Source organism: Helicoverpa armigera, chromosome 11 (genome assembly GCF_030705265.1).
Source record: "Helicoverpa armigera isolate CAAS_96S chromosome 11, ASM3070526v1, whole genome shotgun sequence".
In the NCBI taxonomy this organism is placed as follows: Eukaryota; Metazoa; Arthropoda; class Insecta; order Lepidoptera; family Noctuidae; genus Helicoverpa; species Helicoverpa armigera.
In genome coordinates this window covers 4,839,302-4,866,641 of record NC_087130.1, presented here as the reverse complement: position 1 = coordinate 4,866,641, position 27,340 = coordinate 4,839,302, and the positions used below count along the sequence as shown (strand labels likewise).

Here is a 27,340-nt window from a genome sequence, read left to right as displayed (position 1 = left end):
TTAGATGTAGGATGTATGTGATGTGTTTTTGAGGTGTCTGAATACCTATAGTCATTTCATTCAGACATCAGCCTAAATATTACAAATAGATAATTCCATCAGCAGTTTCAACCACATATTCATCATTAACAACAGTTCACTGCAGTTCAGGGCCAATTACTCTGAATAAACTAGGCTACACTCCCGTGATTGCTATTTGGGATCTTTTCATAGTATAGTAGTGCACAAAAGCTTACGTACCGGATAAATGGATGGTCATTAGACGAGCCAAGTACCGCGCAGCGCGTGTCACCCGACGCCGGGGTGCCGCCGCCCGCTCGCCGTGCAAGCTCTTCCATCTGGAACAAGTGGCTTAGGTTATCGGTCTGATGCTGGGACGCTGAGGCTAAGAGCCAAATACAGATCACCTGCGGCTACACCAAGATAGAGATAAATAAAGCGTTGATTCTGAAGACTACACAAATAACAGCCTCATTTTGAAAGGATGATCACAAGAAGGTCTATTAGCAACTAAATTCAATCCATTTGTTTTTCTTGGTGCTGAATGGCAACTGTAGCAATCCCATGGAAAAGTTCAAGTATTTCACGTAGATCTGATTCCAATAGACAAGGGGGTTTTAATATGACTATGTATTCAACTTTCCGAAGCTAACTAAACCCTAAACCTATACACGTGTATTATTTTAAATACATACATTCCTTCTAGTCTGTTCCTATTATTGTAAAATATTATATGGAACATTAAGCCATTAGCGAATGACTACTGTCTTCCTAGGCGGATCGGTAAATAGGGCAGTATTTTCTAAATTCCTAATACACTTCAGTACACTTGCAGACGTCGCTCGTTTGCAGGAGAGGACGTAAGCCATGTCCTAAAAGTCTAAGCATGTCTACCGTTTTTGGGACTGTTGCGAAAATAACAAACGACCTCCCGCAACTCAACATGCGTTATGTTGGTTTAGAAATAGCAAATTGAACAGTTTACAGAAACAGTCCCAATATTGGGCGATGTTATCTTGCATTTTACCTTATCAAACTCTAATATACAAGGTTTAATAACGTAGGTTTGTAGTATTGTCAACATGGCTTATTTATTACAATGCTTTTAGCGTTTGACCATTTTGGGACATAATGACGCACTTAATAATCCTATAGTAGCAGATTGCTTTGAGAAGGCGTTTTACAAAATAGACAATTCACAAAGACAACGTAACAAAGAGTGAGAATTAAATTTCCTTAAAGTTTCCCTTAGTTTATGAGCCTTCCATGAAATGTCAATGAAAAAAAAATAACAACAGTTCTAGGGCCTGTCGTGTCAGTAACTTTTAAACTAATATGCACAACGAACTAACAGCAAATACTTGGCTGGATATCTTTTCAGCCAGTATCCATACTTAGCAGTTACTTAAGTACTTGAAAATGTATTAATAAATACGTAATTATAGGTGCCAAAGTTAATAGCGTGAAAAGGGGTCACTGCCTTGCTAATTTATAGGTTCGACGTTGACACCCGAAACATGAAACCCCCTAAGCATTGTGGGTGTCGCGGCCTAAACAACAAATCGAAATTACGTACGTATGTGTTTTCCTGTAGGATTTCTTTTATTATAACATGTAGTGACAATGCAATGATAACATGATGACGCCCATTTGAGTTGCTTGTTAGAATAATCTTCAAAGGCAGTTATCAAGTACGTACTTGCAATGCTTATGTATTAATTATATATAGGAAACGTATGATCTAAGGGGGGCCTATGTTCAGCAGTGGACGTCCTATGGCTGAGATGATGATGATAATGATGAAACGTATGCTATGGGGAAGCTGGTAAAAGAACAGGTAATCTAGAATACAACAGGTGAATACCCTGTATAGGTATATGTTTTCTAATAAATTCAGTTACGTTTCCTAATTTTATTGGGTTATGTGGGCACACACATTATTGTCGAAGTTATCATTTGCGCGGCATTTTGGTTGGCAATTACGTATCACGTGTCATATTGTATTATACGTAACGTGAGGCTTTGATAAATGATAAGGTTTTCTCTGCCTCAGTGAATCCGATATTTAAAATAAAATGCTAATAATACAGCTGCCTATTAAGTTTTGAGTTTTGACGTTCAAGTTACAGAAATAACACTTAATTCAAAGTTTCTTAATTATGCTTATGTTCTGGATGAAGTGAAAACACCGATTCTTTTTCGTCGCGCAAGACTCCGTTAACTGATTTTCCTTGCACATAATATCTGTCTCCTTGACCGGTAATGTGGGGGCATAATAACCACTGTGAGTGACGATGTCGGCTTCCACATAGTCAGCATGTTCGAACCTTCGCTGACTGGCTAATCTTTTTAGCACGACATTAATGCGCACTGTAGTTTCTGCCGACACAATAGAAGAGAAGTACATCAATATTATAACCAATAAAATATATCAAGAAGTTCCTACCTGTATATTTTATTGCATTGTTGCAAGTTACAATGGTAATGATAGGTAGTTAATGCCCACGGTAAGTAAATAAAGTCATTTATTTACGGAGACTGTTCAGATCTAGTAGTTCTTAGGACCCTCAGTGGTGTGGTGGCTATAAGTATAGAATTTTTTAGCACATCGAGTGGACTCGTATGCGAATCTACTAATAGGTCTCCAAAATACGTCGTTATAGATAGATTCAACCTAACAAAACTTCGTGATGATTTGCCAAAAAATGACAATATAGTGATCTTATCTCCCCTCTTAATAAGTGGGCTTTATAACTTCAAGGTACCTATATATGTAATGTAATGTCAATGATAAGTGATGTTGATTCATCAGACTGGCCTTTTTCCCAACTATGCTGGAGCCGGATTGCGGATGCAGCTGAGTACCAGTGTTTTACACGGAACCACTACCTATCTGCCCTCTTCAACCCCTTGGTGAGACTGGTTGTCAGACTTTCTGGTTTCTGATTACCCATATAGGTAGTAGTTTCGTTAGCTGATACCTAATTAGCCACGAGCTGATTTATTGACGACTGACAAAAGTAGCTTAATTTTGTAGGCCATTTGCCAAAAAATGTAAATGCACATGATGTTACAGTTAAGTAATCGAGCAAAGGAAGGTATCCCATATGGCCGAGATTTAATTAAAGATTTGAGCAAGGTTCAGGGTATTTTTAAAGTGCAATGATCGTTTCACGTGTACAGTTATCAAAGCACGATGTCGCGCTAGCTAACGAGTGCAGTCGTGAATCGAGTCGAGGGTCGTTGATGGAGGGTGGACCGGAGGGCGCCGCGGCCGTACCCCACCACTTGGACACGCCACGACCCCTCTCAACAGCACGCGAACGACGAACTAACCTATCGTATCATGTCGTATCGATGCGATATACATGTTCTTATATTTTTACCTGTCACCTACTTAGTTTGTTTGCTTTACAGATAGACATGTAGATACGAGAGATAATATATCAGCCTGAATTGTGAGAAAGTAATAATGTTAGTTGAGTCACGTGTATCGTATGATGAAAATGTACATGTAACGTAGAGTAGACTAATAGATATACCTAGATGTTATATATATTTTTGATATCACATTTTATTTATTCTTTACCTAAACTACACTGTCATACCTACTTAGTTACATATTTTCCTCGGCTGGTACCAATACCATATCAGTTTGCTTGCTTCCTTCAAACTAAGTACATAGAAATAATTTACGAAACAAATTCCATCTATTTTAAATTAACCAAATCTTGTTACGTCTGGCAACTGCAACCTACAATGGCAACAAATACTGAAAATTAGAATAGAAATAATATTCTAGGTGGCTCCAATACAACATGATGTGATTTTTTTGCCCGTTTTTAAATATTCGCAGTGGGTTCTCTACTGCAAATCCGAATAGCACTTGATTAAAATGATATCAGAAACATCTTACAAAAATCTATCTGACTATCACAATCACTATATGCTTACAGTGCAGGTGACATTATTTAGATTCTCATCAACAGCATGGTAATTTTAACTGCATATTCAGATTATCAACATTTTAGCTACAAACTTACATAAGGAGATTTTTAAGCATAAAGTAAAAAGAACAATGGTGTGATTTTGAATAAGTAAAATCTTCACTTTCATTTTTTAGGTACCCATTATAAAACTAAATTACTTAAGTAATGTGGAATAATTACTATTGTTTTATCCATAACTAGGCTCACAGCAATAAAATCTACCTAATCTGTAAATAAATTTTCTAATTTCTATATTACGTTGTCAAAGAAACCTGTCCTCCTTCTGGCTGCTTAAATAAATCATTTTTTAAATTAATTTTTAGTGCTTACCAATAGGTACTAATTTTTCAATGGTTACCTATAGGTGATCCATTTACGTAGGCACCAAATAAATCTTGATACGACTTTTTCAAAAAAAGTTAAGAGTGTAGGAATGCATAGGCAGATGTTATGCCATAGGCATAGCCGATTTACCCAATGGCCGGCTATTCCATTGCTGGTGATGGTTTGGTTAACATTACAGTTAAATGGTGCTACTTTTACATACTCAAATAAACTAAGGTAACAATTAACACAGGTACTAAGCACTTACGTACCTTAATATTTTTACTGTTGTAGCTTTCTACTTATGATCAAACCTAATTATATTTCTCTGTTTGGGTATTAAAAATCAAGATTTTTTTTCTATTTTTGAATTGGTGTAGTAATCTGAATACAAAAATAAACAAATATTTGTTAACTATTAGAGGGCTTTGAATACTAGAATTAAATAATTGTTTTGTCTTTAGTCACAAATATTGACAAGTGGAAAATTATGTGGAAAATAATGGACAGTTTATGATATAACCCATTTCTAATTCAGTGATTTGATGTGTTATTATTACTTACATATACATTTAGTTTGGGAAAGCACTGTCTGCTTCGAAAAGCATATATATTTATATGTATCTCACAGCAAATATTAATATTCTATTGTCAAAAGGCAGTACTTTCGTTTCAAACAAGTTGCATGGATGCAATAACTACATTTGTGTTTTATATTCGAAGTAGAAGGTATTTATTAGAACTACTCCCATTTACGCCAAGACTGTCAAAAATTACTTAATTTAATTGCGTGTACGGTATAGCCCATAAGTAAAGCTTCGGACAAAGAATAGTGAAACATTTAAAAGTAATATTATATCTAATCAATGTTGTAAATTTGTTACTGACCTTAAAAGAGCGTCACGTTTTCTCCAACTTGGTGCAATCCGGTTTGCCACATCAATACCAATTTGTAACACATATCAGACCAATAGATTAGCACAATTTCACTTTTTTCACAATATTCAATAATTTCTTCTGTAGTTACTACTCACTACGTACCTAGACCACACGCCCACAAAATAGCGTACACAAACAGTATTCGGAAGCTAAAATTCTAAGTAGATGCTTATAATAAACGTCAATAACCCGGGCCAAGCGGCTGTGAAGATGAAGAGTTATCTAAGCTCAGCGAACAGTATCACTTTGTATTGGTTTCGATAATTTCAATACACTAATAACTTGTAGCTCAATTAGTAAAAAAATAATACGTACAGTAGATCATTTCATTCATAAATAAAATAAAACTATCCTACTAAAAGTTAGCCACTTCCCTAGCTTTCCGTCGTTCACTCTCGCTCGTCCCGGAATGGCAATGTTACCAGTTTACGGACGAAAACGCTTTTCCCAGATGGTAGAAAATAACCTCTTAAAAAAAACGTTAAAATAAATCTTCCAATAAATTAATTCTTAAATTACTGATTGTATCCGTGTCCTAAACTACGTCGTTGTACCTGTATTGTTTTTTATTTACCTTGCAAATATTATGTACGCAATGAGGAGAAAGTTTTTGATAGGGTGGAGAAGGTTTTTGTAATTTGGAAAGAAATTGGCACAGTCTGCAATGATTGTAAAACATTGTGTCAGGCTACTTTTATATTTCTACGGAACTCTAAAAAGATCTCGAAAATCAGTCAGAGATAATAATATATTTTTAGTGCTATCCGTGCCTACATGGCATGGTGCCTACTGTTTTTATGGTACTGCATTTTTTACAGACTTTATTGTTTTTATTTTCATAATATTTGTAAAACCATGTAGGTGAATGTAATGAAGTTCACAAAACGTTTTGAGTGAGAGTTTGGAAAATCTTCGACCATCGTCGACAAACATCTTTTCGCGTAGGTCTGCGTGAATGAGATATTTTGGATTTTCCTGTATTTATGTGACTATCTATTTGTTTGTGATACATTTGAATTTGCCGCTAAAACTGGTCATGGTGGTTGATCAGGTATTTCGAGGGTACTTCACAAAGCATGTAGGTAAATCCTATATACAATATCGTTTTATTTTATATCTGTGGTCGCAATCGGGAGTTCCCCCAACATGAAAGACCCTTCTGGCTACAGGACCAGGCGATTCCTAAAATTAAGTTAAATCAAACAGAAAAAATATAAGTAAACCGGCTTCACAAACCACTAAAAGGGAAAAAAAACAATCCTTGACATGGATATAGAAGCCGGCGTCTGCAGATCTATTCATTGACTATGTTTATTTTCCCTCAGACTTCTATGCCATGTCAGAATTAAATTTTTCTCTTCGAGGCCAATCTCGAAATTGCAATCATTACCCAACTCGGCAATATCTCGTCAATACGAATTTCTTATGCGCTTCTGTGTATGTATAAGGTATAGCTACTATCAACCGTGAGTTATGTAGGTAGGCGCATACTTTCACATCGAACTTGGAGTAACTTGATTTCTCAAGTCTTTCTATCATCAGATCCGACAATCAATGAGAGCAAACGGGGATTATACTCTTTCATATGAAGAGCTTCTGAAAGAGGGGACTAGGTACTTCTCTCACCTAATGGGCACTGGGCCTAATGGGCCACGTTTGCTCCTCGTTCTTCTTCGATATCAATAGGGTTGTTTCCAATTTTCGGAAATCTGTTTAGATAGCTTCTAAATAATTTTAAGATCACCCTCTCTTTCATTTTTCGTCGCAAATCTTTTTATTTTTTATGTATTTCATCTTTTTCTATTTTTCTTAAAATATTGCTCAGAAAACGCTAGATCACGTGACTTTGACGTCATTATCTAATGTCATTCCTTTACATTTTAAAGCACATCTAACGAGAAAAAAACTAAAACATAACTAATCAATTTCTTAATTTTAATAATTTATTTTAATAAAATAGCTACAAAAACTAAAATATTTTATACATGTAAATTATTTTTATACATTTAGCACAAAAATAAAATACCTCAAATGTTGTGAGTTGTGTACGCGGAAAAATGAAACGGTGCAAAGAAACGTAAAGTTTGTGTATATTTATATTGAGGTTATGTTTGTGTCAGCGTTCGAAACATGTTCGAAAACATTTACTTATGCTTTTCAAAAACTAAATTAAATGAATATCTACGAGGTTTGTGTTGTGCGAGACTGTGGATATACGACCATTAGTGCTCCAAATAAATTGTTCATCCACGTTCCGCTGAATAAAAATCTTGGTTATTGGCAAAGAATTGAGCGACCGTAAAAGAGTCTACTCTTGGCAGATTGGAACTATTAGCTTTCATAAATCCTTTCTCCATAATTCTTTAGCAGTTGTATCACTTAAATGCAATTAACACACAGAACTTCACAGAAGCAAATAAACAAAACATTAATTCTGAGGTTATTTCGATATATCTATCACTGTCAAATACTTGTCATTGTCAAATATAGAAAGGATGACGTCATCGGTCTCTTCTCGTCGTTTTTAATGGCGTGACGTCATAGGCTCTAAATTAAAATTTCATAAATGAATTAAAAAATATATGGTCAGTTATAAATAATATAATATAGCTTATCGTGTTTCTAGTTTTATGAACTTTCGGTGCATTCATTTATTTTTAACTAAATGAATAGTAGGAAACAACCCTATTGCTATGGAAGGTAGTAAAATAAAACAACTTTAGCAGATTGATTTTTTCTATTGATACGTATGTAATGAATATGACTGTCTTCGTTATAATATTTCACAGCATTTTTTTTTTCTACGCCAACGTGATTCAGCAGATCGCTGCTTGTAAGCTTTCCGTAGTCTTTTTCTGTGCGTTTTGTTAGTTCTCTTTTGACTGCGCCTGGAATCTTTAGATTGTATTTTGGCGCATTCACAGGGTAAGCCTATACGGCTGACGGTATCCATAGCGCTGGGACATTTTTGCTTTTTCTTTATACATTTCTTGTAACATTTATCTGGTTGCGGGCAGGGAGCTGGCCGGGGTCTATGCTTGTGAACGCTGCAAGTTGGTGCCGATACACACGGCTTTACACTCTTATTGGAGTAAACAGCTGTAACATATATTACAAAGTCATTCTTTGCACGCATAAGAGGTTCAAACGAAACGAACTGGAACTACGGTCAAAATGCTACACTATCAACATTTAGTTAATCTAGTTAAATCTTTTCTACGTATAAAATTATTACAAAGATATTCAATACCATCAAACTACTGGTACAAGTTATATACGATTTCGTAACCGTACAACTTCATACTAATAAATGGAACATTGGAACAACAAACTACTAAAAATACAAGGTAGATAAGTATATGTGAAAAAGCAGTTTTCAGCTGAATTTAAATATAGTCTCACTATTAACTCCTTCAATAGTGGCTTTATGTAGATTCCAATTTTTATATTGCAGGATAGAGTATTCTGCACCTACCTATTCATTTTGTAGGTATCGAACTTATGGAGACAAAAAAAAGACTAGTTTCAAGATGTATTTAATTTATTAAATCATAATTAGCTCTTAAATAAAGATTAATTTGTCAAGAATACACCCCATGCAACTTTCGTTACATTGCGCGCAAATATAACTTTCGGTTAGGTACTACAATATTTCAATATACTAAGGCCCAAGTTAACCGACGACACAAACTTCAGTTTTCATGAAAAAACACTGTTTGCTATGAATTTTCACGTTCAAATTTTAAAGTAAACAGTCGTTTAAAAAACCGCGCGATTAATTTGTCGGTGATTTTCGGCCTAAGCATATTCATTCAATTTGTGACCATTTTCAATATTTCTTGTGCAAAGTTAACTTTCAAGTTGAATGGGGTATTTTCTCTGCCTTATTTATATTTACAAAATAGCACAGTTGAACTTGTTCCTTTTTCTTCTTCTGTGGTCTTTACCTCGGCGGCTAGGCGTCTCCAATTGTTTGTTTCGTTTCCGCATATACCGTTGATAATACTGTGTACCAATCGTAGCATCTATTCTTTTCAACCGATCCTGTCTTCGTTTTTCACGCAAAAACATTTCTACAGTACCTAAGCTTCTGGTACTGTTCATTTTTTTTATGCGTTTTCTATCGATCGGTTTTGTTTCGTTGATACTAGTTTCAATTATGGACACTTCGCTAGGACATGATTTCAGCCCTCCAGTGTGGCATCGTCCAATGCGTCGGTTGGAGCTCCGCGGTCGAAGGTAGTTGCATTGTTGATGCCAAACTCCTATCTGTGTGTAAGGTGGACAAACATGCAGCTGCATAATCGTGAAATTACTGAAAGCAGAAAACATATTTTAAATGTAGGCACGTAATTAGCTAAGACTACTTTACACTTACTAAACAACAAGCAATTATAATAAAGAAGCCAGCCTTTTCGTGATATAGACTAAAATATATTAACCATCTTACCGCACTGCTCTCTTATGAACATCCCGTGTTTTTTTTTCAGAAAGTGCTCAGGAAAGGTCTCTAGAGTAATAAAATAATAGGTATAGATTTTTAAAATATTGTTATTCATTATTACTTTCAAATAAATAATAAAAAAGGGTGTTTCGGTGGTATCAGATAATAATTTCGACCAGTCTATGAACATAACACTGTTTACAATATGACACATTTCTTTTTCTTGAGTCGCCCTCGGTGGCCTCTGCCAGCACAACATGAAGTCAGTGATCTCTTTGAACCTTGTCGTCTCTGGTACTTCAAATAACTGTGCTTCCCAGACAGTCTATCTTTCTTTCTCATTTTAGCCTCTTTAGACTTTTTCTTAAGAAATTTTTCTACTGTTTTCACATTCCTGGGATTTGTGCACTTGTTTTTAAATTTACCACAAGTAGTGCATTTTGATATTGATTTTGTTGCCATAATTGAAACTGCACTGCGGCATGGCTTTATACCCTTTGATATAGTTCTTTTGAGACATTTTTCTGGGTTCTGGCATGGCGGGGGAGTGGGGTGGCACCGCACGGGTGTACATGAGGCGGACGGCGTGCATGGTGGATGCAAATTGGGAGCCATTGAGACGAGTCAGGTATTACTCTGAAATAAAAATATTACGTTATCTTATATTAACATATTAATAGAAGCCAGCGCCAACAAAATGTTTAAACTGCCACTCATTCTACGCATAGACGACAAAAATAAAAATGAAACTTACCTACCAGCGATTGGGGCACATAAAACAGACACTGTAACCGCGAAATTAACACCGAGTACCGTTTATTTGTTTTGTAAAAATTAATTCAAGTACAAAAAGACATGTCCACTACGTATGTAATGCTACCTATGTATAACATGAATGAATGAGTGATACTCACAATATTTGTTCATGTTATATTGGTACTTCTGATCATGTATCTAGATTCTCCGCTGGCTTCAAAATTTTACACTAAAGTTAAAAGAAAAAGGTATTCTTAAAGTCAGACCTTTTGAAGAGGTGAAGAACTAAAGTAAAATGAGGTGTTGTTTTAGGGAACATCTAACTAACACCTGTTAAATATTATCAGCTCGTGGAAAACTTATGCCGTACTTAATAAGTAACATTTTAACACTGGTTCACCACCTCAATGCAACTCACAACTTTGTACAAAAGTTCAATGCCTGTCGCGCGTTTGTAATTTTCTGTCACAAGTTTAAAATGTATTTAAAATTGTACTCATACAAACACATTTAACGGAAGATAAATAATGAATCTCTTGGAACTCACATTCACAAAGTAATCTAATACACATGGGAGTGGGAAACTTCTGCATTTGTCACTGCATTTGAACTTTTGTATGAGACTTATACACATGTATGTTAGCATTAAAATACGAGTTAATTATGAGTGGCAGTCATATTTACACGAGGCTGGCTTCTTTCATGTATATAAAATAAATCTACATTTGCAGGCTTCTTTGTACAAAGCTGTCATTACAGTGTCTACTTCAAGTATGTTGAATAAACTAAATACGCAAATATTGTGATTACTTACCCATAATATGTGAAGGCTTAATGTGTTTGGGTTACTATTGTTGTATCATTTCGCTGAATTTTTGTTAAATTGTTGGTTTTAACATTTTTGTATCTGACACCCGGAATTTACATTTTTGATCTTCTATTTTCAAGATTGACATATGCTATTAATCTTCTTTTGACATTACTGACTTATTTTACACATGGACAGTGATTACTACGACACTGATAAGGATTGCGATGTATAAAAAGTATGTTATTCATTAAAAACGAAGCTTCCTTTTTTCTACCAATGGAATAATAATAATTTAACATAATAAATCTTAGTCTAACTATTATCTAATCAATACAGGATATAACCAAATAAAACTTTAAAATAACAAGCTAAGCCTTTATTAAGCTTATAATTTTGTGTACATTGAATTTTGTACGGAAATAATAAATATACAGCTTATCAATACACAGTCGTAACACTACTATATTTAATAATATTAATACAAAATAAATCGGCAATTGTTCAAACATTATACACTTTGATTAGATTCTTATCTACAACAGTAAAAGTGAATACAGATTTATTTTTTATAATAAAATATCACATTAATTGTAAATAGCTGTAACATGTTTATATAAGAAATCTATTTATTTTATATTAATTATAACATTTGCAGGGGTCCATTCATACTCATTCCTTCAGTACTTAACAGCATTTCAGACTTCACCGAACCAAACATTTACAAAACCAGTTGGTATAAATGAACCCAAATCTCTAAATGATAAATGATTTTTAATTTATATTCTTTGAACTACTAAATTAAAGTGCAAAGGCTAATATAACAAACTCCAAAGAAAGACGTAGCCAGGATCCAAAACTACATAAATTTTTCTGGATACATTTTGTTAATGATTCGGGCGATTTCAAAAAGTTCCAAAAACTAGCTACGACTATCAATAGACATTAGGAATGTTACATTAATATAGTTTAGTCACTGTCTGCCTCTTCCCCCAATTTTTCCAGTGGGATGTAGAACTCATCTTGACCTTTAAGACATGAGTTCTTTGGTGGCATTTGGAAATGTGGACAATGCATTAATTTTCTTTCTTTGACAACGACTCCTGATAAGTCGGCGGTTGATCCTATAAATGAAAAAGTGTTTTAATCTCCGTTTTTTTTAAATAAAATATAATAAAGAGAAAACGTTTTTTTGTTTGTTTGTACCCATGGCCTCGGAATCGATTTGAAAAATAAGTTCCTCCGTGACGGTGGTAAAACCGCGGTAAAGAGCTAGTTATTATTAAATTGGTACATTCGCAACGTAATGCCGCGTTCGTTACCGATAATCGCAAATTACAATATTTACTGTCGGATATATAAAATGCTCTGTTGATTTGATAAATAAAAGCCAACAAAAGTATTCACTACATGATGTTAACTCTAGTTTTACAGTTAATGAAGCGGGATTACTTCAAAATACTTATTGTAACCGATGTCTACGTTTATTTTATAATCGCATTAGATATACTTACGTTGTAAGGTGGGGGCACGTAAGCTGTCTGAGGCCTGTTAGGATCGTAATAGGCGCTTTGTGCGGCCTCTGCAGCCTTAGCATCTGTAAATGACAATGGCACTACTGCAGCAACATTACAGACCTATTTAAATTTTCAATCAGTATACACTATTACTTCTATAGAAGCTCACAATCTAATGACAGGAACTAATCAAGAACAACATGAATAGCTAAAAGATGTATCTGAGTGATTATTGTACTAAAAACTCGTAAATGCCTACTCACAGTGGAGTCGCGTCTGGCAATGGATTTATTCATGTTTCAGATTATACTATCTTGAAATCTGTACTAAACAATTAAATCTTTTTATAAAAAAAATAAAAAATGCTTCTATATTTTGTTTTATAATTTTGAATTTAGAATGGAGTATAATCCTCACCATTTGAGGACATGCCGGACATGCCAGCCGGGGCTCCAGGGTAGCCAGGCGGTGCGGAGGGGCCATGCTGAAATCCTGCACCTGTTGGCGACGGAGAGTCTTGGGCACTGGCGCCGGCGTAGCCAGTGCCGGGCGGATAAGGCCTGCCCATCACGCCCGGGTACGGTGGGGGGTTGTCGGACACAAATACTGAGTTTGGTGGTGGCTGATCGGGGAAGGCCTAGAAATTAAATATAAAATATAATAAAGTCAAAAAATGTAATCATCTTTAATAAGCATTAAAAAAGTTTTTTTGCTATTTACGAATATTACTTCAAAACAATTAATTACTCGTGAGTTGTCTCTAATATTTTCATAGAAATTGTCATAGTTAGCGACTCATAACAAAATACTGACCGTGTAAGGAGGCACCCATCCGTAGTAGCCCTGTGGAGGTGGTGCATAGGCCGGTGGGGGAGCCGCATACCACGGCCCGCTAGGCGGTGCGTACGGGGGAGGCATGGCACTCGGAGACACATGACGAGTGGCTGAAATTAATTTTTGTAAGTAAATAATTGGTCTTAAGCCAGTGGTGTGTTATTTTTTGCAACAAGCAGAAGATTTTTATCGATACTCATTTTATGAGTCAAAGAAATATAGTAATATAACTCCATTAGCCTGGATAGTAACCTTGTGTATTAAAATCTGCTGTACGAAAAAAAGCTGTCCTTTGTAGGATTATCATTTACATATTTTGTTTAATTGGCAGTACACATATAAATATATTAATGCGTTTACATCTTATCACAGTAAATGAATGTGAAACAGCAACAGAGTTGAAACAATGATAGCTTATCACTCTGATAGGTACCTATGAGAGAATTATAAATAAACCATATTAACATAAAGCGAAAAGGTTGACTTAACAGTATATTCCTCTTTTGTTTAGAAGTACAATAGAGAATAAGGCAAATATAACAAATACATACCAAGATGTGCAGCTTTCAGCATAGCCTGACCAAACTCAATGGCACCTCCAGACTTGAATACTATCTTGAATTTTACTTCACCTATGAAGTTACCATTGGCTTGTGCATGAACTTTACCCTTGATGTAATTAGCAGAAAACATAGGCTGCTCAACAGTAACCTGTGAAAAATTAAATAAACAAGTTATCCTGAAGCATGTCTTTGGAACAGCATAGAGTAGAGAGTACCAATATCAATGAAAAAACAAACGACTTACATCTTCCAATGTAACAAAAGGGAAACTGAAGGATCTCAATGGCTCAGAACGGCTTTTTGAGTTGAAAATCATGCGATGTGTTGTCAAATACATGCGCCCAGTTTTGACACCCGTGAACTCAGTTGTGTCATTGCCGTAGAATTCAACTGAGACATTGTCCGAAAACAGTATGATACTGAAACAAAAAAAATATTTCATAAATATTTTTTTTTATTAAATATACATTGAACATTGATATTGACCCCAATATAATTGGGAAAAGGCTCAGGAAGTGATGATACATTGATATTTTATCGGCAAAGTTATTATTAATGTCTATAAATGTATGATTAATAGGAGGTAAAGAGGAACAGGATAATGCATTTCCTTCAAGGATGTTCATTATGTTAGTTAAGTGAGTAATACATCCTCTGTAACACCAGGATAATGGTCATAATGTTACAATAATTATTTCAGAATTATTTTTGCAATGAAACATTTGAATATACACTGAAGAAATCACTATTCTCCAAAACTTTTTTTAAGAGTTGGGATTAAATTGAGTTATATAAAAAGACTTTTTAGGTTTCCAATCTCATCTGTGGCTTATAATACCTGTCAATAACTGACAATTAATAGCAAATTAATAACCACAATATTAGATGGAGAAGACTAGTTTCTATTAGTTAGAATGTATCCTAATCAAATAAATCTATATCTATTTGACATACTTAATTGATTACTCAATTATAAATGTATGTGTCTATGTCTGACTGCCACACTTTCACTTAAAATATCTAAAACAATTTTGATTTTGGATAGATCATTTGCATAGAAGTTTAGACTTTCTTCAGCGTTCAAATTCTACAAAAAATAACTGCATTCCCAAGTCAATAGCAGGAATGTTTTAGATTTGTACTTTCATAATTCTAAGAAAAGTTACATCAGACACAATTTGTCTAATTTAATCAATACTTAGTACATTAATAAATAAACAAAAACCAGAAGGCTTTGATGTCCTTCAAAACTAGAATCATCATTTTGTTATTAAAAAAAATAGTGAGTCATTAGTCTACAATAAATTGTTATGAAATTACGCCTTATTCTTACTAGAATTAATTAACAGCGAAATCTAATAAGACAAACTCCACAGGCTTACATTATAGCCTACTCTGGCTATAGGATTGTTTCAGATACATCATAAAGCTCATAATGTAGATAATCTGCTGTATGCATTTTTAACCCCCGACGCAAAAACGACGGGGTGTTATAAGTTTTAAATGAATATGTCTTAAAGTAAATGCTTGTATTGATTGTTGTCTCTAGGAAAATATTAGTGAAAAAAAAAACAATACAAATATCGGCGTGATTAATACTGTTGCAGTATGTATATCATTAAAAAAGACTGAGTTTTAAGTTACTTGTACAACTAATTGGCGTCAGAAATCAATACATAGAAAGATCTATAAGAAAGTGTAGAACATTCTAAAGTGATATACGCAGTCGTCATTCCTATAAAAAAGGTGACTCACCATTCCCTTGCATGTATCAATACTCCGTGATCGGCATGAGCCGTATTTAGCGACATTTTGATGTGTTATACAACGATGAAATAGATTTATGAACCCTTTTCGAAATACTGATTTAGGTAATACTTAGCTACGCTGTTTTTACAACCGACCAACTTAAATAAACATTGAATAAAAACCCGATTTTATCGCTTTCTGCGTACTGACATTGACATTGTTAGGAATTTATAGTCTATGACATTTAAAAAATGTAGGGTTGTTAGTCTATGAAAAAGAATGACTGTGGTGTGAATTGTCATGATGTAAAAACCAGTGAGAACAATGTTATAATTCCTAACAAAATGTGAGTGTATTTCTTTAACTATTAATAAAGATATTCAAGAAGACCAGAAGTTTGAATACCTACAATAGGTTATGGGCCCAGAACGCCCGAGAAGAAAAAATTAAAAACCGGGATTGGGTAATGAAAAACCCAACATGAAAAACAAGTGAAAAAAACTAAAAAACAGTAATAACAAGGAAGAAAATAAAAAACGGTGAAAAACTAAAAAATGGAAAAACCTGAGATAATACAGATAGAAAAATTAAAAGATGCGGAAACATTTTTATTGTGGAAATTTGAATTCAATATACACTTAAAAGCGGCAAATCTTGCAAAAACAATTGCACAAATAAAAGAAGATGACAAGAAAAGTGACTTCAGTATCAAAGATGCTCAGGTGCAAAGAATTATCATAAGCAGTATTGATAAGAAACTAAAAGGTCACATAATTAATTGCAACAGTGCACGTGAAATGTACGTAAAATTATGTGAAATATTCGAAGGTTCTGAGCAAAGAAACAAAGATGCCCTATTACAAGAGTTTTTCACATATAAGAAACAGGACAGTCAATCGCTTTCCCAATTAATAAGCGAAATAGAAAATTTACAATTTCGTATAAATCAGCTAGGAACAAAAATAGATGATGAAATGGTCATATCCAAAATATTAAGCTGTTTACCAAATAATTTAAACTATTTTATAACTTCTTGGGAATGCATGGCAGACGATAAAAAAACCCTTCAAAATTTAACAAACAGACTTCTGGCTGAAGAAAATCGAATGTTGAAAGCAAAAGACAGTGACAAGCAGCTAGCATTTCAAGCTACATCTTCATCTACATCTAAGAAAAAGTTTAATACAATAAAATGTTTCAAATGTAACAAAACAGGGCACATGAAGAAAGACTGTAGAGCCTGTAGTATCTGCAAAAGGGACAACCATGAAGATAAAGACTGTAAGTTTAAAAATAAACAGTGCTCAATCTGTAAAAAAATTAATCACAGAGAAGAAAATTGTTTTTTCAAAAATAAGAATAAGAATGAGAATGAAGAAAAAGTAACAAAAGAATAGAAAAGGCATTTTTTACAAACGGTGAAATTCAAGAACCAAAACTGAAAGAATTTGTTGTAGATTCTGGGTGTACTGCACACATGACCAAAAATTTAGACATACTAAAATTTTTTGAATGTAAACCATCATCTGTTTTGACTGCAAATGAAGAAACAATAGAGGTGAAAGGGACTGGTAAAGTCATTGGCAATAAATGTACTCTTAATAATACCCTGCTTGTTCCTGACTTATCACAAAATTTATTATCGGTTAATGCAGTTACAAACAATCAAGGAGTGGTTATATTTACCAAAGATAATGTAAAATATATAAGGAGTCAGAATTAATATTAACAGGAAAAAAGAAACGGTTTATATAAAATTAATTTGGATGATAATAATATGCAAGAAAAAACACTGTTAATGAAAGAAAATGGCACTGCCTTAGAATGGCATCAAAGACTTGGACATCCAGGAAAGAAAATACTAGATATATTACCAGATGTGGCAGATGGAATAAAAATAAATGGATTAAGGCAAATAGACGAATGTGAAATCTGTACACAAGCTAAACAAACAAGACTCCCATTTAACACAGTAAGAAACAGAGCCAGTAGACCACTTCAATTATTACATACTGATGTATGTGGACCGTTCGAAAACAAAACTTATGATGGCTATAGTTATGTTTTAACCGTCATGGATGATTATACTCATTTTACAAAAATATACTTGCTTAAATATAAAAATGAAGTTAAAGAAAATTTAAAACATTATATAGAAGAAACAGAAAGAGAGAGAACAGAAAAGGTATCTACCATAAGATGCGATAATGGAGGTGAATACACAAGCAATGATTTTAAAAATGGTGTACTGAAAAGGGAATAAAACTAGATTATACAGTACCATATTCACCACAACTAAATGGTAAAGCAGAAAGACTAAATCGAACCTTATTAGATAAAACCAGAGCATTACTATTTGATTCAGGGTTAGATAAAGAAATGTGGGGTGAAGCTGTATACTGTTCTACTTATATTATAAATAGATTACCAAGTGAATCTTTGAAGAATAAGACACCTTATGAGATGTGGCATGGTAAAAGGCCTAATATATCTAATATATGCAAGTTTGGTTCAATAGTATATGCTAAACAATTACATTCAAATATTAAGAAACTAGATCCAAGAAGCAAAAAGTTAATCATGATTGGATATACTAATAATGGATATAGATTGTGGAATAAAGAAGAAAGAAGAATTGAAATAGCAAGGGATATTGTTATAATTAATAATAATAAGAAAATTGGAGAAAAGTATGAAGAAACAGGAAGTTCGGTGATAACAGAAATAATACCAGGTAATAATGAAGAAGAAATAAATCAAGAAGAAGAAAGTGATGACAGTTATTATGAAATAGAAGAGTTAGAACAACAAAGGAATGTAATAGAAGACAACATCCCAGATATTATTGATGAAGTAGAAAATGATGAAAATAAAGAAAGTAATACTGCAGAGATAGAAACTATAGAAACTATAAATACAAAACGACAACGGAAAACCAGCTTACCTGCAAGATTATGTATTACTTACGTATGATGAAGTCATGAAGTCTGCTGAAAAGAATAATTGGGAGAAGGCCATAAATTCGGAGAAGGAATCATTGGAAAGTAACAATACATGGGAAATAGTTGATATAGGAAGAGCAAAAGGACACAAGATATTGTCAAGTAAATGGGTATTTTGTATAAAAGAAAATGGTACTTACAAAGCAAGACTTGTAGCGAGAGGCTTCAACAGCAAAGCATTGACTATCAAGAAATATATAGTCCAGTAGTAAGTCAATCAGCAATAAAATCATTAATAGCAATTGCTGCTTCAAAGGAATATGAAATGATAACTTTTGATGTGAAAACAGCATTTTTGTATGGCGAGTTAAAGGAAGACATATTTATGTATATTCCTGAAGGATATGAAAGACAGCCTAATAAAATTTGTCGTTTAAAGAAAGGACTATATGGGCTAAAACAGGCACCAATGACATGGAATAAAAGATTTACAGAAACTTTAAGGAAACTTGGACTGAGAGCTACAAAGTCAGATCAGTGTGTGTTTTTTAACGAAGACAAAACTATAATATTGGCTATATATGTTGATGACGGTTTGGCCATATCAAAAGACAAGGAAAAGTTATTACAGATCTTGCATCAATTGGAAAAAGAATTTATCTTAAAACATATGAACAACCTCAAAACTATATAGGTTTTGAAATAAAAGATCAGAACAAGGCATTTTGTTGCATCAGCAGAATTATACAGAAAAATTACTTAGAAAATATAATATGTATGATTCCAAAGCTGCAGATACTCCATGCATTGTGGGAAAGGAAAATGAATCTAAGATGGCTACGTCAAATTTTCCATACAGAGAACTAGTTGGTGGATTATTGTACTTGTCAACCAGGTCAAGACCAGATATCAGTCAAGCTGTGAATGAAGCAAGTAAAAGGTAGAAAATCCATCAAGGCAAGACATATTAGCAGTAAAGAAGGTGTTGAAGTACTTGAATGGAACGAGAGATAAAGGGATTTTGTATAATGCTGGGAAAGATATTACAAGATTGCATGCATATTGTGACTCAGATTATGCAGGTTGTACAGAGACCAGACGAAGTACAACAGGGTTCATAATAATGTTGGCAGGTGGACCTATAGCTTGGTGCTCCAAAAGACAGCCGATAGTAAGTCTATCGTCAACTGAAGCTGAATATATAGCAGCAGCAGATTGCGTTAAAGAGTGTTTATACTTAAAGACTTTTATAAGTGAATTAATTGGTAGCAGTATTAAGATTAGTTTGAATATTGATAACCAGAGTGCTATCCAATTGATAAAAACAGGTTCATTCAGCAAGAGATCTAAACATATAGATGTGAGATTTTATTTTATACACGAAAATTATAAGAAAGGATATTTAGATATTATATATTGTCCTACAAATTATCAGATAGCGGATATGTTGACGAAACCACTATATAAAGAAAAATTTAAATTTCATTGCGATAAAGTTGTTGTGTGAATTATTGAGTGTTATGATTAGAAGTGTTTAAGTTAATGTTTTGAATACTTGTTTAAGTTAATGTTTTGAAAACTGATGGTGTCTCTGAAGTAATTATAAGGTATTTTTAATTTATGTTCATATATTAAAAATAGGAGAAGGTGTTAGGAATTTATAGTCTATGACATTTAAAAAATGTAGGGTTGTTAGTCTATGAAAAAGAATGACTGTGGTGTGAATTGTCATGATGTAAAAACCAGTGAGAACAATGTTATAATTCCTAACAAAATGTGAGTGTATTTCTTTAACTATTAATAAAGATATTCAAGAAGACCAGAAGTTTGAATACCTACAATAGACATGACTTAGCCAACATTGACATTAGCACAAAATGACAAATTCAAACCAAACAGATAATGTACAGCCACTTTTTCTGCAAACGGTATCGATAACGGGCCATGAATGAAAAACACCTCTATTCCTCGGTGCTGAAGGTCGGTCTACTTCCATTCAATCATTTCGAAATTACATCTGTGGAATTTATTTATATGTCAATGTCAATAAGCGGGAAAGGCAAGCGGGAAAACAATGATTTTATTTTTGAATTTTCAAGAAATGTATAGATTTTTGTGTAATTTACTAGTATAAGTTTCAGTTCAGCCAAGTTATGGATATTATTAAGCCTATTGCTACTGATACAGTTCACAAAATATGTTCGGGACAGGTACGAGTTTTCACTTTTATAATTATCTACTGTCTTCCATACATTTTAAATTAAGATTCATTTGATATATTTAATACATTTTAGCTAAGCGTTAATGATAATTTATGCCCAATTTTGTTAGGTTGTGGTGAGTCTAGCAGTGGCTGTGAAAGAACTGGTAGAAAATTCTTTAGATGCCGGAGCAACTACTATTGATATAAGATTTAAAAATTATGGGATTGATCTGATTGAAGTGTCAGACAATGGTACAGGTGTCACTGAAGATAACTTTGCTGCTTTAAGTAAGTTTTAACAAAACAATAGAAATTCTGTATCTGTCTTAAACAATTTGCACAAAATTAAAAAAGTACCTATATGCCAGACATTTATATATAAATCATCATCATTATAGCAAAAGTCGACCCATTATCATGTGTTAGATACTAAAATACCAAATACTCAGGAAGCGATAATATAGGATAGCCTTGGTGGCGGTAGAGGGGCACCCGCCATCATTTGGCAGATAAGAGTGTCCCTATTTTCTTGGTGCCTGTGTGCGCTGCACGCTTTGCACACAGGGGCCGCTCGCCCCTGTTAAACATTTGTAATTGGAACCACTACTCCCGCTGACAAGAAACATTTCTTTTACATACAATCAAATAAAACAATTCACTATCTTAATGTTACAGCTTTAAAGTATCACACATCAAAATTAAGTGAATATTCAGATCTACTTGGAGTGACAAGTTTTGGCTTCAGAGGAGAAGCTCTCAGTTCATTATGTTCTCTAGCCGATCTCACAATCACTACAAGACATAAAGATTGTGAATACGGTATGGTATATAAATATAAAAAATAAAGACTTAGAAAGGACCTGTGTGATAATTACCTTATTCTAACATTTTTATGAATTTCAGCTACAAAATTGGAATATGACCACAAAGGAAACATAACAAAGCAATCGCCATGTTCAAGACAAGTTGGTACAACTGTTACTTTAACAAACCTATTTTCATCACTACCAGTAAGACAAAAAGAATTTCACAAAAATGCCAAAAGGGAGTTCAATAAAATGACACAACTACTGTATGCATATTGTTTGATATCAGTTGGAGTAAAGTAAGTCTTGTTACCTGTGCAATAGTACGCAAGGGATTATCATTTTAATGTTTACATTGCAAATTATGTGAATTTTTCAGAATTACTTGCTATAATCAGACAAGCTCCAATCCTAAGTCACTTGTTGTGGGAACACAAGGTCAAGGTTCATCTTACAAAGACAATATAGCAAGCGTCTTTGGAGTGAAACAACTGCAAACATTACTTGAAATAAAACCTGAATATGGCACAAACATAAAAGATAACATTTTCAAAGGTTTATCAGGAGAAGTTCAAGAGAACAATGAAACAGCTGAAATAGAGGACATTGAAATTGATTTATCTGAAGATTCAAATGATGCAGATAAAGCTGATGCAACTAACAATGACATAAATGCTTCACAAAAGTCTCAGGGTCATAAAAATATTGTAAAACCAATAGAGTTTACAGGTTTTATCTCTTCTTGTGCACATGGCAGTGGACGCTCAAGCACAGACAGGCAGTTTTACTATGTCAATTCTAGACCTTGTGAGCCAACCAAGATTATCAAAGTCATTAATGAAATATACAGACAGTATAATTCAAATCAATACCCTTTTGTATTCTTGAATGTTGAAATGGAAAGAACAACCGTTGATGTAAATGTGACTCCAGATAAACGTAAAATATTCCTCACAAAAGAGAAAATTATAATGGATATACTGAAAAACTCCTTAGTAAAACTGTTTGAAACTATACCTAGCACATTAAAGATAGAATCAACTCCTAACTTTTGCATAAGTAAAGATGCAGAAAGTAAAGATGTCAAACCAGAATTGAAACAACCAAGAGTTTTTAATTCTTTTTTGCAACAATTTCAAAATAAAACAAAGCTTGCTAATAGTGTGTCTACAGATGATAAAGAATCAACAAAAGTTGAACTCAAGCGAAAATCGACAACAATGCTAGATTTCATCTCATCAAAAACCAAGAAAACAGATTTTATAAAAGTAGAAGAAGATTTCGAAGATACTGTTGATCAAGAAGAAGAAATTGAAGATAAGAACAATGAATCAGCTGACATCCTTGAATCTGAAGATGAAGAACTAGAGAGTTGCGATTCGGTAAAGCGGAATGATAATACAAGGGAAATTAATGAAAATAAAGTCATAGATGTTGATGACTTATCATCTGCAGAAGATGATAACAAATCATCTGCAGAAGATGATAACAAGTTATCTGCAAAAGATGATAAAAAGAAAATTATGTATTTAGATTTTACTGAAGATTTGCCTACTACACAAATTAGAGATCTTTCTAATGTTGTGATAGAGAAGTCACACACAACAAATTGTAATACGAAAGCCGTAAAAACAAAAGCTAATACTTCTTCATGTGAGGTCCAAGAAAGAACACCTAAAAAGCAGAAAATTGTAACAGATAAGGAAGATTTAGGAAAAAATAATAGAAAATCTGTAACTCTGAAGACATCTCTAGAACATGTTAAGGCATTAACAAGTATGTATGTAAACAATAAGAGGGAATCAGCTCCAACAAGGGTCAAGTTTAAAAGTGAAATAAATCCTGTATTCAACAAAAAATGTGAGGAAGAATTGAGTAAGGAAATATCTAAAGACTCGTTCAAAAAAATGCATGTCATTGGACAGTTTAATTTAGGTTTCATAATTACGCAATTGGAAGATGATCTTTTTATAATTGATCAACACGCTACAGATGAGATTTATAATTTTGAAACATTACAGAAAACTACAGAGTTAACTAGTCAAAAACTGGTAATGTAAGTTTAAAGTAGACTTGACTTATCTAGACTTGAGGTGAGTGAGAGCAGAATCGAAAAATTAATACAACTATGTTTTATTTTCAGCCCACAGCAACTTGAACTAGCTGGAGTGAATGAACAAATATTGATAGATAACTTGGATGTTTTCAAGAAGAATGGTTTTACTTTTGAAATCAATGAAGAAGCCTTGCCAACAAAGAGGGTAAAGCTTTTGACATTACCCATGTCAAAAAATTGGATTTTTGGGAAGGAAGATATAGAAGAGCTGTTATTTATGTTAAAGGTATGTGTTATAAAAATACTCAGCAAAACTAGAAGTTTTTGCATCTTCTGTTGTTAATGAATTCATCATTATTATTTTAGGAATCTCCTTCAGAATATTGCAGACCTAGTAGGGTAAGAGCAATGTTTGCATCCAGGGCTTGTCGGAAATCAGTAATGATAGGCACAGCACTGAGCAAAGCAGATATGAAGAAGCTTGTTGACCACATGGCTGAAATAGACAAACCATGGGTAAGTGAAGTCTTAAGTAAATTCTGGTTATGTTTTTTTTTCTGGATGTATGGTAGATGGCACATCAATGGTAACTGTCATGCACCTAAACTCAATAGTAATAAGTACAATTTTCCTATAAACTGTTACCACTGACCTGAAGTTGACTGTACCTTACCATGTTTTGCAGTCGCCTCTCAACAATTATCATAGTTTTCTTTTGTTCTAGAATTGTCCACATGGCAGACCTACAATTCGACATTTAGTAAATCTAGCTATGGTCCATACTAAGGATAGGCTTGACACCTGATTTCGTCTTATTTTACGAGTATTAAAATCAATCTCAATCATGTTACTATTTCTATTAATCATGAAGATAATAAAACAATATTGAATTAAATTTTATTGTTTTATTCATACACTAATAGTTTTGAATATATTAAATCCAGTGTGTGCTGTTGTTACCATGACTCCTGGCATTTGTTTGTGCCAATGCAATTCTTTTATATCACTCTGTCCTTGATGGATGAATAGAAGTTGGGGTGGTAGATTCTGTAACAATAATTTGAAGTATGTTGAATTACTGGATTCCCATATAGCTTTAAGACATTTTATAGTTTTAAGGATCAAACATACCTTCAATTCTTCATCAACCACATCATCATCATCCCGCTCTACAGCTAAGTCCCAAAGAGCAACTTGATGGTCTTCACCACTAGATGCCAGAACACTTGGTTCAGTCCAGTGCCACTCAACCGAGGTAATAGGCGCCGTGTGGTGCTTGAAAGTACCCACTGGGGTTTTGCTTGCCAATTGCCTTAAATCCCAAATGTGAAGGAATCCATCATCTCCACCTGGAATTAGCAATAAAGCTTTATCAAAAACTGTTATATCATAGGTATAGTTACCAGCACGGATATTGAGCTCTCGACGGAAACCAATAAATCGCTTCTGCGCAGGTGAAGGTCAGGGCTCAATATCCATGCAGATAACTATATCATGTAATGGCACCAATACATTACATAGTTATGGACCTGTATTAAAAAATATATTCATTATAAAAAATTTATATATATTTTTTAAAATAATTTGTATTAATTTTATAATGAAAGTAGATGATCTTACCACTTGCAATGAATGGCTCTTTACTATTCCATGAAATAACATTGACATCACTTTGATGAGCATTCTCAACTGCCAGCATGCAGGCTTTGTGAGGCGCTGCTCTTGTGTCCCATATTCTTATTGATTTATCTACAGAACAGGATGCTACTACATTCCTGAAATATCAAAATTCCTTATTAATCTTTTTATGTTGTAAATAGGTCCTAACATTAATTAGGATGTGATGTGATGACTTGCCTCTCATTAGGTGACCACTGTATATCTTCAACAGAGCTAGTGTGTCCCACTAAAGGCCTCTGGTCTACTTCCCAAGTCCCAGCCTGGTTGGGCTTCCAAATGTGTATATCTCTCCTGCAGTCACCAGTTGCCAGCACCTATAATTTCAAACAAGTTTTAATCATCTACATGATCATACTATATGATAAATAAGAAAATTAAAATTATTTTTAATAACAGAGACATAAAGTATTACAGCTGCCTTAGTGAATTTGGGCAATAATAATGGAAGTTGTGCAATTCAATACCGTATCAATAAAAAGTTACTGTGTTCCAAAATTGTTTTAAAAGATTGTCTACTCACACCAAGTTCTGTGGGACACCAATCTATTCCAAATCCTTCTTGCTGGTGTCCATTAAATGAGTAAAGAGGTCTGACAGGATTATTAACAGTATCCAAGTTGTAGCGTTCCAGCAGAGTTGGGTCATCCACTGCTTGTAATTGTTGTGTTATGTTCCAAATATCTACTCGGCCCAATTCAGACCAACTTGCAGCTAGAACTGAATTTCTGAAACTTGTTGCCTGTAAAAATTTATTGTGTTCATGGTCATATATTTCAAGTCAATGTAGTTTTTTTATCAGTAATCTGTAATAGTCTGATTTAATCAGTAAAAACTTGGATATTTTTTAGTTCTCACAATATAAAATGTGCCGCTGAGATTCTCCCAGTCAACAGCGATAGGGATCAATTTTTTTATGTTTTTTTTTATTTTTACTATAAATAAGTATGTAAATAAATAAGAGAATAAAAATGAGATGTTTCTTACCCTAATTCTATTGACACAGCCCTGGTGCTTGATGAAAGAGAATGTCATTTGTGGCTTTTTCTCTTCATCCTCCTCCTCATCATCATCATCGTCTTCTTCATCAGATTCTTCCTCATCTTCAGCTTTCGATGTTTGGTGCAAGTTTGACATCTTGATCACTAACAAACTAAAATAAAAAAATTGTTTCAACATTCCTGATAATTACATTTGCAAGATAATATTAGGGAATTTGAGATTCTCTATTTTATAAAAATATGTTGCCTATAGTTTAATAAACAAGTTCGACTTACTTATTTAAATGTGCACTGGAAGCCTGAGTGCCGGAAACCAAATAAGCGGTCATCGGGTACTCATTCCTGTCGTTACCAAGATTATCAGGAACAATGTCGAAGCTTAGACAAGGGGCGCCTGTCTGAGCTTGGTGTAGCATCACATAGGCCGACTGGTCACACACTAGCCGCTCGTCTTCCTTCAAAGGTTGTCCTGGGAGATAAGTCTTGGGACGGTCATCGTCCTCTTCCTCTCCTTCCATAACCTCATCTTCACTTCCAGAGGAACTAGCCTCCATCTGGTCTTCTGCTTCGTTAGCCGACATAGTTACAAATAACAGAAGTAACTTTCTTTTACTATCAACAACACGACACGCGTGATTTAGGTTACTTTCAGTCGAGTCGCTCGATTTTGACTTTACAACTGAACTGACACTCGACTCGGCATTCCTTGACCACAGAAGTAAAAAATGTAAA

At 33.9% G+C, this 27,340-nt stretch overlaps 3 protein-coding genes across 3 annotated transcripts; 1 reads left to right on the top strand and 2 right to left on the bottom strand.

Moving 5' to 3' along the window:
- Window positions 1-11,624: 11,624 nt before the first annotated feature.
- On the bottom strand, window positions 11,625-16,152 carry LOC110370054 (WW domain-binding protein 2). The gene is made up of 7 exons (XM_021325762.3): window positions 15,930-16,152; window positions 14,419-14,593; window positions 14,163-14,322; window positions 13,591-13,721; window positions 13,195-13,414; window positions 12,775-12,857; window positions 11,625-12,384 (listed from the first exon to the last, which is right to left on the bottom strand). Exons 1-7 carry the CDS (start codon window positions 15,983-15,985, stop codon window positions 12,337-12,339), a joined length of 873 nt encoding a protein of 290 aa, XP_021181437.3. The 5' UTR covers window positions 15,986-16,152; the 3' UTR covers window positions 11,625-12,336.
- Window positions 16,153-20,740: 4,588 nt separating this feature from the next.
- On the top strand, window positions 20,741-24,825 carry LOC110370052 (mismatch repair endonuclease PMS2). Its single transcript, XM_021325759.3, has 8 exons — window positions 20,741-21,075; window positions 21,197-21,356; window positions 21,744-21,887; window positions 21,972-22,173; window positions 22,254-23,930; window positions 24,018-24,216; window positions 24,297-24,446; window positions 24,655-24,825. The coding sequence occupies exons 1-8, from the start codon at window positions 21,019-21,021 to the stop codon at window positions 24,733-24,735; spliced, it is 2,670 nt and encodes an 889-aa protein (XP_021181434.3). The 5' UTR covers window positions 20,741-21,018; the 3' UTR covers window positions 24,736-24,825.
- On the bottom strand, window positions 24,821-27,293 carry LOC110370053 (glutamate-rich WD repeat-containing protein 1). Its single transcript, XM_021325761.3, has 7 exons — window positions 26,885-27,293; window positions 26,595-26,760; window positions 26,131-26,349; window positions 25,788-25,924; window positions 25,551-25,705; window positions 25,062-25,279; window positions 24,821-24,977 (listed from the first exon to the last, which is right to left on the bottom strand). Exons 1-7 carry the CDS (start codon window positions 27,187-27,189, stop codon window positions 24,840-24,842), a joined length of 1,338 nt encoding a protein of 445 aa, XP_021181436.1. The 5' UTR covers window positions 27,190-27,293; the 3' UTR covers window positions 24,821-24,839.
- Between the last annotated feature and the right edge of the window lie 47 nt (window positions 27,294-27,340).

Coding starts and splice junctions, on each gene's coding strand:
- LOC110370053 (XM_021325761.3), bottom strand. CDS start 27,189: ATGTCGGCTAACGAAGCAGAAGACCAGATGGAGGCTAGTTCCTCTGGA. Junction 26,761..26,884: donor TCCAGTGCACATTTAAATAA/GTAAGTCGAACT, acceptor TTTTTATTTTAG/TTTGTTAGTGATCAAGATGT. Junction 25,280..25,550: donor AGAGCCATTCATTGCAAGTG/GTAAGATCATCT, acceptor TGCTAATTCCAG/GTGGAGATGATGGATTCCTT.
- LOC110370052 (XM_021325759.3), top strand. CDS start 21,019: ATGGATATTATTAAGCCTATTGCTACTGATACAGTTCACAAAATATGT. Junction 21,357..21,743: donor AGATAACTTTGCTGCTTTAA/GTAAGTTTTAAC, acceptor TTAATGTTACAG/CTTTAAAGTATCACACATCA. Junction 21,888..21,971: donor ACATAAAGATTGTGAATACG/GTATGGTATATA, acceptor TATGAATTTCAG/CTACAAAATTGGAATATGAC.
- LOC110370054 (XM_021325762.3), bottom strand. CDS start 15,985: ATGTCGCTAAATACGGCTCATGCCGATCACGGAGTATTGATACATGCA. Junction 14,594..15,929: donor TTGATACATGCAAGGGAATG/GTGAGTCACCTT, acceptor TTTTTGTTTCAG/TATCATACTGTTTTCGGACA. Junction 13,722..14,162: donor GCTGAAAGCTGCACATCTTG/GTATGTATTTGT, acceptor AATTAATTTCAG/CCACTCGTCATGTGTCTCCG.